The sequence below is a fragment of the Pongo pygmaeus genome, chromosome 6, assembly GCF_028885625.2.
Source record: "Pongo pygmaeus isolate AG05252 chromosome 6, NHGRI_mPonPyg2-v2.0_pri, whole genome shotgun sequence".
Lineage (NCBI taxonomy): Eukaryota > Metazoa > Chordata > Mammalia > Primates > Hominidae > Pongo > Pongo pygmaeus.
The window spans coordinates 101,123,001-101,138,834 of record NC_072379.2 but is presented as its reverse complement, the minus strand read 5'-3'; the positions used below and the strand labels follow the sequence as shown (position 1 = coordinate 101,138,834).

Sequence of the window (15,834 nt, the reverse complement as noted above, 5' to 3'; positions counted from 1 at the left end):
GGAGAGTTCTGTAGATGTCTATTACGTCTGCTTGGTGCAGAGCTGAGTTCAATTCCTGGGTATCCTTGTTGACTTTCTGTCTCGTTGATATGTCTAATGTTGACAGTGGGGTGTTAAAGTCTCCCATTATTATTGTGTGGGAGTCTAAGTCTCTGTGTAGGTCACTCAGGACTTGCTTTATGAATCTGGGTGCTCCTGTATTGGGTGCATATATATTTAGGATAGTTAGCTCTTCTTGTTGAATTGATCCCTTTACCATTATGTAATAGCCTTGTCTCTTTTGATCTTTGTTGGTTTAAAGTCTGTTTTATCAGAGAGTAGGATTGCAACCCCTGCCTTTTTTTTTATTTCCATTTGCTTGGTAAATCTTCCTCCATCCTTTTATTTTGAGCCTATGTGTGTCTCTGCATGTGAGATGGGTTTCCTGAATACAGCACACTGATGGATCTTGACTCTTTATCCAATTTGCCAGTCTGTGTCTTTTAATTGGAGCATTTAGTCCATTTACATTTAAAGTTAATATTGTTATGTGTGAATTTGATCCTGTCATTATGATGTAGCTGGTTATTTTGCTCGTTAGTTGATGCAGTTTCTTCCTAGTCTCGATGGTCTTTACATTTTGGCATGATTTTTGCAGCGGCTGGTACCGGTTGTGCCTTTCCATGTTTAGTGCTTCCTTCAGGAGCTCTTTTAGGGCAGGCCTGGTGGTGACAAAATCTCTCAGCATTTGCTTGTCTGTCAAGTATTTTATCTCTCCTTCACTTATGAAGCTTAGTTTGGATGGATATGAAATTCTGGGTTGAAAATTCTTTTCTTTAAGAATGTTGAATATTGGCCCCCACTCTCTTCTGGCTCGTAGAGTTTCTGCCGAGAGATCAGCTGTTATTCTGATGGGCTTCCCTTTGAGGGTAACTCGACCTTTCTCTCTGGCTGCCCTTAACATTTTTTCCTTCATTTCAACTTTGGTGAATCTGACAATTATGTGTCTTGGAGTTGCTCTTCTCGTGGAGTATCTTTGTGGCGTTCTCTGTATTTCCTGAATCTGAATGTTGGCTAGCCTTGCTAGATTGGGGAAGTTCTCCTGGATAATATCCTGCAGAGTGTTTTCCAACTTGGTTCCATTCTCCCTGTCACTTTCAGGTCCACCAATCAGACGTAGATTTGGTCTTTTCACATAGTCCCACATTTCTTGGAGGCTTTGCTCGTTTCTTTTTACTCTTTTTTCTCTAAACTTCCCTTCTTGCTTCATGTCATTCATTTCATCTTCTATCGCTGATACTCTTTCTTCCATTTGATCACATCGGCTTCTGAGGCTTCTGCATTCTTCATGTAGTTCTCGAGCCTTGGTTTTCAGCTCCATCAGCTCCTTTAAGCACTTCCCTGTATTGGTTATTCTAGTTATACATTCTTCTAAATTTTTTTCAAAGTTTTCAACTTCTTTGCCTTTGGTTTGAATATCCTCCCGTAGCTCGGAGTAATTTGATCGTCTGAAGCCTTCTTCTCTCAGCTCGTCAAAGTCATTCTCCGTCCAGCTTTGTTCCGTTGCTGGTGAGGAAGTGCGTTCCTTTGGAGGAGGAGAGGCGCTCTGCTTTTTAGAGTTTCCAGTTTTTCTGCTCTGTTTTTTCCCCATCTTTGTGGTTTTATCTACTTTTGGTCTTTGATGATGGTGATATACAGATGGGTTTTTGGTGTGGATGTCCTTTCTGTTTGTTAGTTTTCCTTCTAACAGACAGGACCTTCAGCTGCAGGTCTGTTGGAGTACCTGGCCGTGTGAGGTGTCAGTCTGCCCCTGCTGGGGGGTGCCTCCCAGTTAGGCTGCTCGGGGGGTCAGGGGTCTGGGACCCACTTGAGGACGCAGTCTGCCTGTTCTCAGATCTCCAGCTGCGTGCTGGGAGAACCACTGCTCTCTTCAAAGCTGTCAGACAGGGACATTTAAGTCTGCAGAGGTTACTGCTGTCTTTTTGTTTGTCTGTGCCCTGCCCCCAGAGGTGGAGCCTACAGAGGCAGGCAGGCCTCCTTGAGCTGTGGTGGGCACCACCCAGTTCGAGCTTCCCAGCTGCTTTGTTTACCTAAGCAAGCCTGGGCAATGGCGGGCACCCCTCCCCCAGCCTCGCTGCCGCCTTGCAGTTTGATCTCAGACTGCTGCGCTAGTAATGAGCGAGACTCCGTGGGCATAGGACCCTCCGAGCCAGGTGCGGGATGTAATCTCCTGGTGCGCCGTTTTTTAAGCCCGTCGGAAAAGCGCAGTATTCGGGTGGGAGTGACCCAATTTTCCAGGTGCCGTCTGTCACCCCTTTCTTTGACTAGGAAAGGGAACTCCCTGACCCCTTGCGCTTCCTGAGTGAGGCAATGCCTCGCCCTTCTTCGGCTCGCGCACGGTGTGCGCACCCACTGACCTGCGCCCACTGGCTGGCACTCCCTAGTGAGATAAACTGGGTACCTGAGATGGAAATGCAGAAATCACCCGTCTTCTGCATCGCTCATGCTGGGAGCTGTAGACCGGAGCTATTCCTATTCGGCCATCTTGGCTCCTCCCTCCTTATTTGTTTATTTTAATTAATTTTTTTTGAGATGGAGTCTCACTCTGTTGCCCAGGCTGGAGTGCAGTGGTGTGACCTCGGCTCACTGCAGCCTCTGCCTCCCAGGTTCAAGCGATTCTCCTGCCTCAGCCTCCCAAATAGCTGGGATTACAGGGATGAGCCACCATACCCAGCTAATTTTTTTTTTGTATTTCTTGCAGAGATGGGGTTTTACCATGTTAGCCAGGCTGGTCTCAAACTCCTGACCTCAAGTGATCCATCCACCTTGGCCTCCCAAACTGCTGGGATTACAGTCATGAGCCACTGTGCCTGGCCAGCATTATATAATTTAAATGTTCCAGGAATAGAGACATTTGAAAGAAATGGAATTCATAAAATATCTTTATACAGTATACCTTTATAAAAATCTATCATACATCAGGCTATAAAATAGCTGTTTCTTTCTTCCTAATTAGCTATATCTTAAATTACACAAAAGATATTAAGAATCAGTAGCAACTGCTTCACATATGTGTTTTTTATTTATAGCTTAAATTTACATTGATGCCATAAAAGGTGCTAAGTAGAAAATCTGTCATGTGAGAGCTACATTATAAAGAATTCTAAGCTAATTGTCCCCGCATGATGAATGCCTTTGTATATCTCCTTCCCTTGAGTGGGAGTGAAAACTGAATGTGATGGGCCATCACTCCTATAAATGTTACATTATATGGCAAAACAAAGGTTATCCTGGGTGGGCCTGACCTAATCAAGTGAGCCCTTTAAAGATATGTATTCTTCCAGCTGGCTGCAGAAGAAGTCAGATATTCAAAGCATGAGAAGAACTCAGTGCATCACTGCTGGCTTGAAGATGGAGGGGCAACATGAGAAGGCATGTGGGTGGCCTCTAGAAGCTTCGAGTGATTGCTGGCTGACAGGCAGCAAGAAAATGGAGACCTCAGTCATCCAGTCACAAGGAACTGGATTTTCCCAATAATCTGAATGAAGTTGGAAGTAGATTTCTTCCCAGAGACTCCAGATGAGAACTCAGCCTGGCCAAAATCTTGATTCTAGCCTTGTGATTCCCTGAACAGAGAACCTAGACATAGCTGTAAATGAGTATTATTTTATGCTGCTAAATTTGTGGTAATTTGTTACAGAGCAGTAGAAAATGAATACAATAGCAAAGTACAAATTTTGAAAAAGCCTCCCAAAACAGTTCACCAGTATTCATTCTCAATTTGTTGTTTTCAACCTTTATATGAACGGTGGGATTTACATTTTTGTAGTCACAGATCTGTGAATCATTGTTAAAAATCATAAATCCAACTCAAATCAGTCTTAGTCCTGCAGTTTCAGGGACTGAAACCAGCTTTGCCTTCTAAAACTTACAGTGCCTTCTGGGGCATCAGCCTTAATCCATTTTTCATGTTTGCTTGCTTGATTCATGAGTCCTAAAATACAAAATTGCAAAAAATTATATCAAGAGCATTAATTGACCACATAGATCCTAGCAACACATCTCTAAAACTGAAAAACACCTTAGAACATCAAGAATCTTGGTAAAGACAGTCTGAACTGGGAAGGAGTTGCAAAGAGGTTATCTGGGCTTGCTCCCCTCCATTCATTTTCTCAGAACAACCCTGAGAGGGAGGCTACTCTGTGTTTTGTTTTGTTTTGTTTTGTTTGAGACAGAGTGTCGCTCTGTTGCCCAGGCTGGAGTACAGTGGCACGATCTCGGCTCAATGCAGCCTCCACCTCCTGGGTTCAAGCGGTTCTCCGGCCTCAGACTCCTGAGTAGCTGGGACTACAGGCACACGCCACCATGCCCGACTAATTTTTTTGTATTTTTGGTAGAGATGGGGTTTCACCATGTTGGCCAGGCTGGTCTTGAATGCCACACCTCAGGTGATCCACCCACCTTGGCCTCCCAAAGTGCTGGGATTACAGGCATGAGCCACCATGCCCAGCCTACTCTGTATTTTTTTTTTTTTTTAAGTAGAGACAGGGTTTCACCATGTTGGTCAAGCAGGTCTCGAACTCCTCACCTCGTGATCCACCCGCCTCGGCCTCCCAAAGTACTGGGATTACAGGCATGAGCTACCAAGCCTGACCTCTGTTTTTTATTTGTACAGGATGAGTATCCTTTATCTAAAATGCTTGGGACCAGAATTGTTTCAAATTTCAGATTTTTTTTTTTTTTGAATATTGGAGAAGACATACTAGTTGAGCATCCCTAATCTGAAGATCTGACATCCAAATTACTCCAATGAGCATTTCCTTGTTTCATATTTTGGAGCATTTCAGATTTTGGATTTGGAATGCACAACATATATTATTTTTAAATGCAGTCTTTAAAAAGAGCTTTACTGGAGTATAACTGACAAGATAAACTACATGTACTTAAAGTATACAATGTAGTAAGTTTTGACATAGGTAAAAATCTGTGAACCATATTTCCTTAATCAAGATAGTGAACATATTCATCACTCCCAAAAATTTCTTTGTAGTCAAGTGCAGTCTTTCCCTCATGCCCCTCCCTTCCTGTCACCCTCCGACCCCCACCCCCTTCAATCACTGATCAGCTTTGTGGCACTATGGATTAGTTGCTTTTTCTAAAATCTTATATAAATGGTATAAATGGAAGTATACAGTTATGCACTCTTTTTAAAAAAATCCATCTTCTTTCATTCAGCGTAATTGTTTTGAGGTTCATCCACAGTGGACCATGTATAGGTAGTTTCCTCAGCGCTTGCTCATTAGTACTTTGCTGACTGTTCATGGCACTCTCTGCAATCCCCTCTGTGCAGCTTGTTCCCCTCCGGAACTCTTTCTTATGAACTCTGGGCAGCCCTGTCTCCCCAGAAGCTCAGCTCAGAAGCTCAGTCTCCTCCACTCAGGGAGTCTGCTGGGCTTTGCCTGTGCAACCTCTCCCTGCCCTGCAGCCTGGAAACTCTTTCAAGGTCATAGGCTGTGGCAATCACAAAGCTCCCCTCGTTTGTTTCTCAGATCTATTCTTCTAGTTCTACGTTTTCTTTACAAATCAAAGTTATAAAGGTGTTATATCTCCTCTGGAGTTCCACTGCAGTTCTGGATTTAAGAAACCAGTCAAATTGAGACAGAACAGGGACCGCCTGTAGGGGCCTGTGGACTCTTCTCAAGCACAAAAATTTACAACAAAAAAAACAAAACAAACAAACAAACAAAAACTTGGGTTCATTAAAAAATTCCAGGCACCTACCTAAGTAGCCTTAAAAAGCAAATGAGCAGGCAGGCAAGGTGGCTCAGGCCTGTAATCCCAGCACTTTGGGAGACCAAGACAGGCGGGTCACCTGAGGTCAGGAGTTTGAGACCAGACTGGCCAACATGTTGAAACCCTGTCTCTACTAAAAATACAAAAATTAGCCAAGTGCAGTGCCAGGTGCCTGTAATCCCAGCTACTTGGGAGGCTGAGGTAGGAGAATTGCTTGAACCCCGGAGGCAGAGGCTGCAGTAAGCCGAGATCATGCCACTGCACTCCAGCCTAGGCAACAAGGATGAAACTACGTCTCAGGGCAAAAAAAAAAAAAAAAAAAAAGCAAATGAGCAACTTAATAACCAACAACAACAAAATAACAGCTTAAAACAATAGCCAAAAAGGTTAAAATAGATGTTTTGTTTTCTATAAGAACCAAAGACAAAATCTGAACATATGTCTCTGAGTTGTTTCTCAAAAACCTGGACCCCAACACCAAACAGATCTGCTGGCACATGGACTTCAGATAAGGGGAAGCTAAAGACTAAACTCTGACCATTGTACATTTCTCAGGGGCCTGGAGGAGGTCACACCCACGAGCCAGAACTAACATTCTTTTCTGCGGATCCCAAATTTTTAGATAAAGCTTCACTTCCTTAACCAATCAGAAATCAAAAAATCTTTAAATCCACCTATAACCTGCAGCCCCCCTGCTTCTAGCTGTCTTTCCTTTTTAGGTCAGACCAATATGTAGCCCCCATGTATCAATTTATGACTTTGCCTATAACCTCTGCCTCCCCACCTTTATTTTATTTTATTTATTTTTAAAAATTTTCCATAGGTTTTGGAGGTACAGGTGGTGTTTGGTTGCATGAATAAGTTCTTTAGTTGTGATTTGTGAGATTTTGGTGCACCCATCACTTGAGCAGTATACACTGCATCCTATTTGTAGTCTTTTATCCCTCACCCCCCTCCCAACCTTTCCCCCAAGTCCCCAAAGTCCATTGTATCCCTCTTATGCCTTTGCATCCTCATAGCTTAGCTCCCACATATCAATGAGAGCCTATGATGTTTAGTTTTCCATTCCTGAGTTACTTCACTTAGAATAATCGTCTCCAGTCTCATTCAGGTCACTGTGAATGCTGTTAATTCATTCCTTTTTATGGCTGAGCAGTATTCCATGGTATATATATATTCCACAGTTTCTTTATCCACTTGTTGATTGATGGGTATTTGGGTTGGTTCCTTGATTTTGCTATTGCAAATTGTGCTGCTATAAGCATGCCTGTCCAAGTATCTTTTTCGTACAATGACTTCTTTTCCTCTGGGTAGATACCCAGTAGTGGGACTGCTGGATCAGATGGTAGTTCTACTTTTAGTTCTTTAAGGAATCTCTACACTGTTTTCCATAGTGGTTGTACTAGTTTACATTCTCACCAGCAGTGTAGAAGTCTAACCTGATCACCACATCCACACCAACATCTACTGTTTTTTGATTTTTTTTTTTTTTTTTTTTTTTTTTGAGACGGAGTCTCGCTGTTGCCCAGGCTGGAGTGCGGTGGCGTGATCTCGGCTCACTGCAGGCTCCGACCCCCGGGGTTCACGCCATTCTCCTGCCTCAGCCTCCCGAGTAGCTGGGACTACAGGTGCCCGCCACCTCGCCCGGCTAATTTTTTGTATTTTTAGTAGAGACGGGGTTTCACCGTGTTAGCCAGGATGGTCTCGATCTCCTGACCTCGTGATCCGCCCGCCTCGGCCTCCCAAAGTGCTGGGATTACAGGCGTGAGCCACCGCGCCCGGCCTGATTTTTTGATTATGGCCATTCTTGCAGGAGTAAGGTGGTATCATATTGTGGTTTTGATTTGCATTTCCCTGATCATTAGTGATGTTGAGCATTTTTTCATATGTTCATTGGCCATTTGTATATCTTCTTATGAGAATTGTCTTTTCATGTGCTTAGCCCACTTTTTGATGGGATTGTTTTTTTCTTACTGATTTGTTTGAGTTCGTTGTAGATTCTGGATATTAGTCCTTTGTCAGATGTATAGATTGTGAAGATTTTCTCCCACTCTGTGGGTTGTCTGTTTACTCTGCTGACTGATCCTTTTGCTGTGCAAAAGCTCTTTAGTTTAATTAAGTCCCAGCTATTTATCTTTGTTTTTATTGCATTTGCTTTTGGGTTCTTGGTCATGAAATCTTTGCCTAAGCCAATGTCTAGAAGGGTTTTTCTAATGTTATCTTCTAGAATTTTTACAGTTTCAGGTCTTAGATTTAAGTCTTTAATCCATCTTAAGTTGATTTTTGTGTAAGGTGAGAGATGAGGATCCAGTTTCATTCTCCCACATGTGGCTAGCCAATTATCCCAGCACTATTTGTTGAAAAGGGTGTCCTTTCCCCACTTTATGTTTTTGTTTGCTTTCTCGAAGATCAGTTGGCGGTAAGTGTTTGGGTTTATTTCTGGGTTCTCCATTCTGTTCCATTGGTCTATGTGCCTATTATTATACCAGTACCATGCTGTTTTGGTGACTATGGCCTTAAAGTATAGTTTGAAGTCAGGTAATATGATGCCTCCAGATTTGTTCTTTTTGCTTAGTCTTGCTTTGGCTATGGGGCTCTTTTTTGGTTCCATATGAATTTTAGAATTGTTTTCTCTAACTCTGTGAATGATGGTGGTTTTTTGATGGGGATTGTGTTGAATTTGTAGATTGCTTTTGGCACTATGGTCATTTTCACAATATTGATTCTACCCATCCATGAGCATGGGATGTGTTTCCATTTGTTTGTGTTGTCTATGATTTCCTTCAGCAGTGTTTTGTAGTTTTCCTTGTAGAGGTCTTTCACCTCCTTGGCTAGGTATATTCCTAAGTTCTTCATTTTTTTTGCAGCTATTGTAAAAGGGGTTGAGTTCTTGATTTGATTCTCTGCTTGGTTGCTGTTGGTGTTTAGAAGAGCTACTGATTTGTGTACATTAATTTTGTATCTGGAAACTTTGCTGAATCCTTTTATCAGTTCTAGGAGCTTTCTAGAGGAGTCTTTAGGGTTTTTGAGGTAAACAATCATATCATGAGCAAACAGTGACAGTATGACTTCCTCTTTACCAATTTGTATACCCTTTATTTCCTTCTCTTGTCTGACTTTTCTGGCTAGGACTTCCAGTACTGTGTTGAAGAGGAGTGGTGAGAGAGGGCATCCTTGTCTTGTTTCATTTCTCAGAGGGAATGCTTTCAACTTTTCCCCATTCAGTATTATGTTAGCTGTGGGTTTGTCATAGATGGCTTTTATTACATTGAGGTATGTCTCTTGTATGCCGATTTTGCTGAGAGTTTTAATCATAAAAAGATGCTGGATTTTGTCTAATGCTTTTTCTGCATCTATTGAGATGATCATGTGATTTTTGTTTTTAATTCTGTTTATGTAGTGTATCACATTTATTGACTTGCATATGTTAAACCATCCCTCCATCCCTGGTATGAAACCCACTTGATCATGGTGGATTGTCTTTTTGATATGTTGTTGGATTCGGTTAGCTAGTATTTTGTTAAGAATTTTAGCATCTGTGTTCATCAGGGATATCAGTCTGTAGTTTTCTTTTTTGGTTGTATCCTTTCCTGGTTTTGGTATTAGGGTGATGCTGGCTTCATAGAATGAATTAGGGAGGGTTCCTTCTTTCTCTGTCTTGTGGAATAGTGTCAATAGGATTGGTACCAATTCTTCTTTGAATGTCTGGTAGAATTCTGCTATGAATCAGTCTGGTCCTGGACTTTTTTGGTTGGTAATTTTTAATTACCACTTCAATCTCCTGCTTGTTATTGATCTGTTCAGGGTATCTAATTCTTCCTGATTTAAGCTAGGAAGTTTGTATCTTTCCAGGAACTTATCCATCCCATCTAGGTTTTCTAGTTTATATGCATAAAGGTGTTCATAGTAGCCTTGAATGATCTTTTGTATTTCTGCCCCCATTTTGTTTCTTATTGAGGTTATTTGAATTTTCTCTCTTTTTTCTTGGTTAATCTTACTAATGGTCTATCAATTTTATTCATCTTTTCAAGGAACCAGCATTTTGTTTTTCTGTATTTTTTTGTTTGTTTCAATATCATTTAGTTCTTCTCTGATCTTGGTTATTTCCTTTCTTCTACTGGGTTTGGGTTTGGTTTGTTCTTGTTTCTCTAGTTCCTTGACGTGTGACCTTAGAATGTCAGTTTGTCCTCTTTCAGTCTTTTTGATGTAGGCATTTAGGGCTGTGAACTTTCCTCTTAGGAGGAAAGGTGGCCTTAGGTGGCCTTTGCTGTATCCCAGAAGTTTTGATAGGTTGTGTCACTATTGTCCTTCAGTTCAAAGAATTTTTAAATTTCCATCTTGATTTTGTTTTTGACTCAGTGATCATTCAGGTGCAGGTTATTTAATTTCCATGTATTTGCATGGTTTTGAAGGTTCCTTTTGGAGTTGATTTCCAGTTTTATTCCACTGTGGTCTGAGAGAGTGCTTGATATAATTTCAACTTTCTTAAATTTATTGAGGCTCATTTTGTGGCCTATCATATGGTCTGTCTTGGAGAAAGTTCCATGTGCTGTTGAATAGAATGTGTATTCTGCAGTTGTTGGATGGAATGTTCTGTATATATCTGTTAAGTCCATTTGTTCCAAGGTATAGTTTAAATCCACTTTTTCTTCATTGACTTTCAGTCTTAATGACCTGTCCAGTGCTGTCAGTGGAATAATGAAGTCCTTCACTATTATTGTGTTGGTATCTGTCTCATTTCTTAGGTCTATTAGTAACTGTTTTATAAATTTGGGAGCTCCAGTGTTAGGTGCATAAATGTTTAGGATTGTGATATTTTCCTGTTGGACAAGGTCTTTTAGCATTATATAATGTCCTTTGTCTTTGTCTTTTTTTTTGTTTTTGAGACGTAGTCTCCCTCTGTGGCCCAGGCTGGAGTGCAATGGCATGATCTCGGCTCACTGCAACCTCTGCCTCCTGGGTTCAAGCAATTCTGCCTCAGCCTCCCGAGTAGCTGGGACTACAGGTGCCCGCCACCACGCCTGGCTAATTTTTATATTTTTAGTAGAGACAGGGTTTCACCATGTTGGCCAGGGTGGTCTTGAACTCCTGACCTCAGGCAATCTACCTGCCTCGGCCTCCCAAAGTGCTGGGATTACAGGCATGAGCCACTGCACCTGGCCCCTTCTATGTCTTTTTTAACTGCTGTTGCTTTCAAGTTTGTTTTTCTGATATAATAGCTACTTCTGCTTGCCTTCGGTGTCCACTTGCATGAAATGCCTTTTTCCACCCCTTTACCTTAAGTTTATGTGAGTCCTTATGTGTTAGGTGTGTCTCTTCAAGCAGCAGATAGTTGGATGGTGAATTCTTACCCATTCTGCAGTTCTTATCTTTTAAGTGAGCATTTAGGGCATTTACATTCGATGTTAGTATTGAGATATGAGGTAGCATTCCATTTGTCATTTTATTTGTTGCCTGTGTACTTTGGTTTTTTGTTTTTGTTTTTTAAATTGTATTTTTGTTTTATAGGTCCTGTGAGATTTATGTCTTAAAGAGGTTCTGTTTTGATGTGTTCCCAGGATTTGTTTTAAGATTTAGAGCTCCTTTTAGCAGTTCTTGTAGTGGTGGCTTGGTAGTGGTGAATTCTCTCAGCATTTGTTTGTCTGAAAAAGACTGTATCTTTCATACACAATGCCTAGTTTCGCTGGATACAAAATTCTCGGCTTATAATTGTTTCGTTTGAGAAGGCTGAAGATGGGCCCCAATCCCTTCTAGCTTCTAGGGTTTCTGCTGAAAATCTGCTGTTAATCTGATAGGTTTTCCTTTATCAGTTACCTGGTGCTTTTGTCTCACAGTTTAGATTCTTTCTTTTGTCTCAACTTTGGATAACCTGATGTCAATGTGCCTACGTGAAGATCTTTTTGCGATGAATTTCCCAGGTGTTCTTTGTGCTTCTTGTGTTTGGATGTCTAGGTCTCTAGCAAGGCCAGGGAAGTTTTCCTCAGTTATTCCCCCAAATATGTTTTCCAAGCTTTTAGATTGCTCTTCTTCCTCAGGAACACCAATTATTCTTAGATTTGGTCATTTAACATAATCCCAGATGTCTTGGAAGCTTTGTTCATATTTTCTTCTTTTTTCTTTGTTGGATTGGGTTAATTCAAAGACCTTGTCTTCAAGCTCTTAATTTCTCTCTTCTGCTTATTCAATTCTATTGCTGAGACTTTCCAGAGCATTTTGCATTTCTATAAGTGTGTCTGTTTCCTGAAGTTTTTATTGTTTTTATTTATGCTATCTATTTCATTGAATATTTCTCCCTTCACTTCTTGTAGCATTTTTTGGATTTCCTTGTATTGGGCTTCGTCTTTCTCTGGTCCCTCCCTGGTTAGCTTAATAACTAACCTCCTGAATTCTTTTTCAGGTAAATCAGGGATTTCTTCTTGGTTTGGATCCATTGCTGGTGAGCTAGTGTGATTTTTGTGGGGTTGTTAAAGAGCCTTGTTTTGTCAGAAAACCAACACAGTTTTCTGGTTCCTTCTTATTTCGGTAGTCTCTGTCAGAGGGAAGGGTTAGGGCTGAAGGCTGTTCAGATTTTGTCCCATGGGGTGTTCTCTTGATGTAATACTATCCCCCTTTTTCTATGGATGTGGCTTCCTGAGAGCCGAGCTGTAGTGATTGTTATCTCTCTTCTGATCTAGCCACCCAGCAAGTCTACCAGGCTCTGGGCTGGTATGGGGGTTGTCTGCACAGATTCCTGTGATGTGAACCGTCTATGGGTCTCTCAGCCATGGATACCAGCATAGTATTTCGGGTGTCTCTTGGGTCCTGTAGGAGCAATCTGCTTCCTTCACAGGGTCTGTGAGTCCTCTTAGGTTTCCTGATTTATTCCTATGGTTGTTCTGGAGCTAAAATTCATGATGCGAGCCTCTACACGCTGCTTTGTCTGTCCGAGTCAGAGCTGCAATCTAGTCTTGCCACTCCCGGCCACCAGGCTCTCTCCACCTTTAAAAACCCTTACCTATAAGCCATCTGAGAGTTCAAGTGTTAAGTATAATCTGCCTGATTCTCCTTGCTTGGTCCCTACAAACAAACGCTTTCCCTTCTCTTGCTGCAAGCCTTGGTTTAGATATGGTATAGATACGTAGTCTTATTACGCTGGGCGAGTGGACCTCCATTTGGTTCAGTAACAAAATCTGAACTGAGGAGAGTTGTGATTACACTATTGCATTTCATCATAAATATTTTCCTTGTCAAATCCAAGCACACAAAATACAGAATGATCCTCTTCCTCAGTACAGTTTTTCCCTCTGTTATAATAGTACCATGATATTCTCAGCTGAAGAAAAGGTGCTAGATGCTTTCTACCATCTGATCTTTTTGTCAGGTGCTTTTCTGATGCAAATTATTCTCTGAATTCTTATCTCTCCCTTTCACTCTGAGCCATAATCTTGTCTATGTCCTGGAGCTCATTGCGTTTTTCCCAGAACACAGTTGAGTATTCAAGGACCTCCTGTAAGCTTTTTCCCTCTTCTTCTCTTGCTATATTTTCAATATCACAACCCTGTTTTAATTAGCTTTGATAAGCTGGTTAAAATCTCTTAGTTCAATTGGTAAATCCCTGTGTTAACTCTAACTCTTCATCAATAAGGGGTTCAGCTTATTTAAGCTGTTCTTTTTCTGTGCCTATGCTGCATTTGGTAGGTCGTGATTTTGAGGTACCTTGCACCCAGTTGCTTTTCTGTAATACAGAGTTTCTTTTTCTAGTGATTAAAATAAATGTTGGGCCAGATGCGGTGACTCATGCCTGTAATCCCAGCACTTTGGGAGGTCAGGGCGGGTGGATCACCTGACGTCAGGAGTTTGAGACCAGCCTGGCCAACATGGTGAAACCCCATCTCTGCCAAAAATACAAAAATTAGCCGGGCGTGGTGGCAGGTGCCTGTAATCCCAGCTACTTGGGAGGCTGAGGCAGGAGAATTGCCTGAACCTGGGAGGCAGAGGTTGCAGTGAGCCGAGATTGTGCCATTGCACTCCAGCCTGGGTGACAATAGTGAAACTCTGTCTCAAAATAAAATAAATAAATAAAATTTAAAAATAAAATAAAATAAATGTGGAGGAAAGAACTGGAAATCCTGAAATTTTTGTTTTTTCAACTTTTTCTTCTTTTTTAATACCATTTAGCAACAATAATAAAACATCAATAATAGTAAGGCTTTTCTAAATATCTGAGATCTCTTCTTTAATATGTTATTTATCACCTCCCCAATAATATATTTCTTACTTACTTATGGAGTGAAAAGCCTTCAACCTATTTCCTTTTGCAGCAATAGAGGCCAAGCACAGTGTTACTGCTCTCAAGAAAAAGAACACACAAGCAATTTCAGCTTACAGACAATACTCAAAAGGGAGGACAGTTTATAAAATTCCATCTAGGTTGCTTGAAAATAGCTTTCTCTATCTTGCCAATAAGTAATTTACTGAAACTTCTTTGTACTTTGACCTGAATCTGTGGAGACTCTATTCTGTTAATAATTTGTAAAGTTTATAAATTCCTTCCTACAAAAGTTTTTCAACATATATTGGAATTTGGGGTTTCAAAAGCCTTCCTCCTTATTTACTTCCCTTTGCCAATTAAAATCACACACTGTTTCTTTGACCAAGAAATGGGAAAATGACTACTCTATCCCTATACAGTGTGGCTTCTACTAAGTGGGAGGAAAGGCTTCCTAGGACATGTGTTTAACTCTGTAATTTGCTCTCGAAACTCCTGCCCCAATGTACCCAAATATATGAATCTCTATGTTCTTTTTATTTAACCCAAAATATACCTGATCTATTCTGCAAAAATATCAACAAAGACAGGGATCCAGGAAGTAACTCGCAGAACTGTCTTGTTTAAAAACAGGATTAATAAGCTTCTTGGTAAGGTGAGCTTCTTCCTGCCTCCCTCCCCACTCCCACTTCTAACCCTGTAACATTCTTTGTTTATGTACATTTGGTTCAGAGGGATACTTCTGCTGCTGCCTTATTATTAATAATAGCAGATTAAACTTCAGTGCATCAGGGTTGGAGGATTCTCTTTTATACTACAAACACTTTGGGCCACCCACTATAGGAAGTGCCATGCTAAGTATATTAGGGAGGTTCAAAAGATGTAAAAAGACATGCCAGTGCTCTCACAAAGCTTACCAACTCACTAGGAAAATAAATCATATACTATGAAACAACATGAAAGTAATTACTCTGAAATTTTATTATTTTTAACACATACATTTCACAAACAAAACCTTTAACACCACATACAATTCCATAACAAAATATTTTAATTTTGACAATGTTCTTTTTTGTTTGTTTGTTTTTTGAGACGGAGTCTCGCTGTGTCACTCAGGCTGGAGTGCAGTGGTGCGATCTCAGCTTACTGCAACCTCCACCTCCTAGGTTCAAATGATTCTCCTGCCTCAGCCTCCTGAGTAGCTGGGACTACAGCCGCGTGCCACCACGCCCAGCTAATTTTTTTGTATTTTCAGTAGAAATGGGGTTTCACCATGTTACCCAGTATGGTCTCTATCTTCTGACCTCATGATCTGCCCGCCTCGGCCTCCCAAAGTGCTGGGAATACAGGCGTGCACCACAGTGCCCAGCCTCAACGTTCTTTAACTTTTTACAATCTTCTCTCAACAAAAGTGTAACCCAAGATACCTTGACAAGAAATCTTCCAGATAAAAAAATATTTTTGAGCTAGTTTTAATGATGCCTATCCACTAAATTTTCTCTCAAATACTTGCAATAATAATAAAGTCAACAGTACTCTAGGCAAGAGTGTACTGAGGAAGTATACAATTAATCAGTTCTTCCCAAAAAATAATCGTAATAGTTTCTTCCTCAAATCTTTTCTTCTGCAATGTCTAATCCCATCCATTGTATTTTTCATCTCAGACATTGTAGTTTTCATTTATAGAAATTCAATTTTGGTCTTCTTTTTATATCTTCCATGTCTTAAGTGTTTGAATAAGTGCAATACAGTTATAATAACTTTTATTTTCCTTCTCTGCTAGTTCGGTCATCTGTGTCAGTTTTGGGTTAGTT

General features: G+C 40.9%; 2 protein-coding genes across 6 annotated transcripts in view; one reads left to right on the top strand and one right to left on the bottom strand.

The window, feature by feature from the left end:
- Positions 1-15,834, top strand: part of CCDC146 (coiled-coil domain containing 146) — a 260,083-nt gene that overhangs the window by 15,879 nt on the left and 228,370 nt on the right. The window lies entirely within an intron of this gene.
- The window catches only part of FAM185A (family with sequence similarity 185 member A), a 183,385-nt gene that overhangs the window by 113,470 nt on the left and 54,081 nt on the right, over positions 1-15,834 (bottom strand). For 4 of the 5 annotated variants that reach the window (XR_008503635.2, XM_063667687.1, XM_054494978.2 and 1 more), the window contains exon 8: positions 3,912-3,973. Coding sequence is in view for 4 of the 5 variants with exons in the window: in XM_063667687.1 (XP_063523757.1) it covers positions 3,912-3,973 (62 nt within the window). In the remaining variant the exon portion in view is untranslated. Of the gene's footprint in view, positions 1-3,039; positions 3,974-15,834 lie in introns of those variants that run through there. The other variant, XM_054494975.2, reaches the window with a different exon arrangement.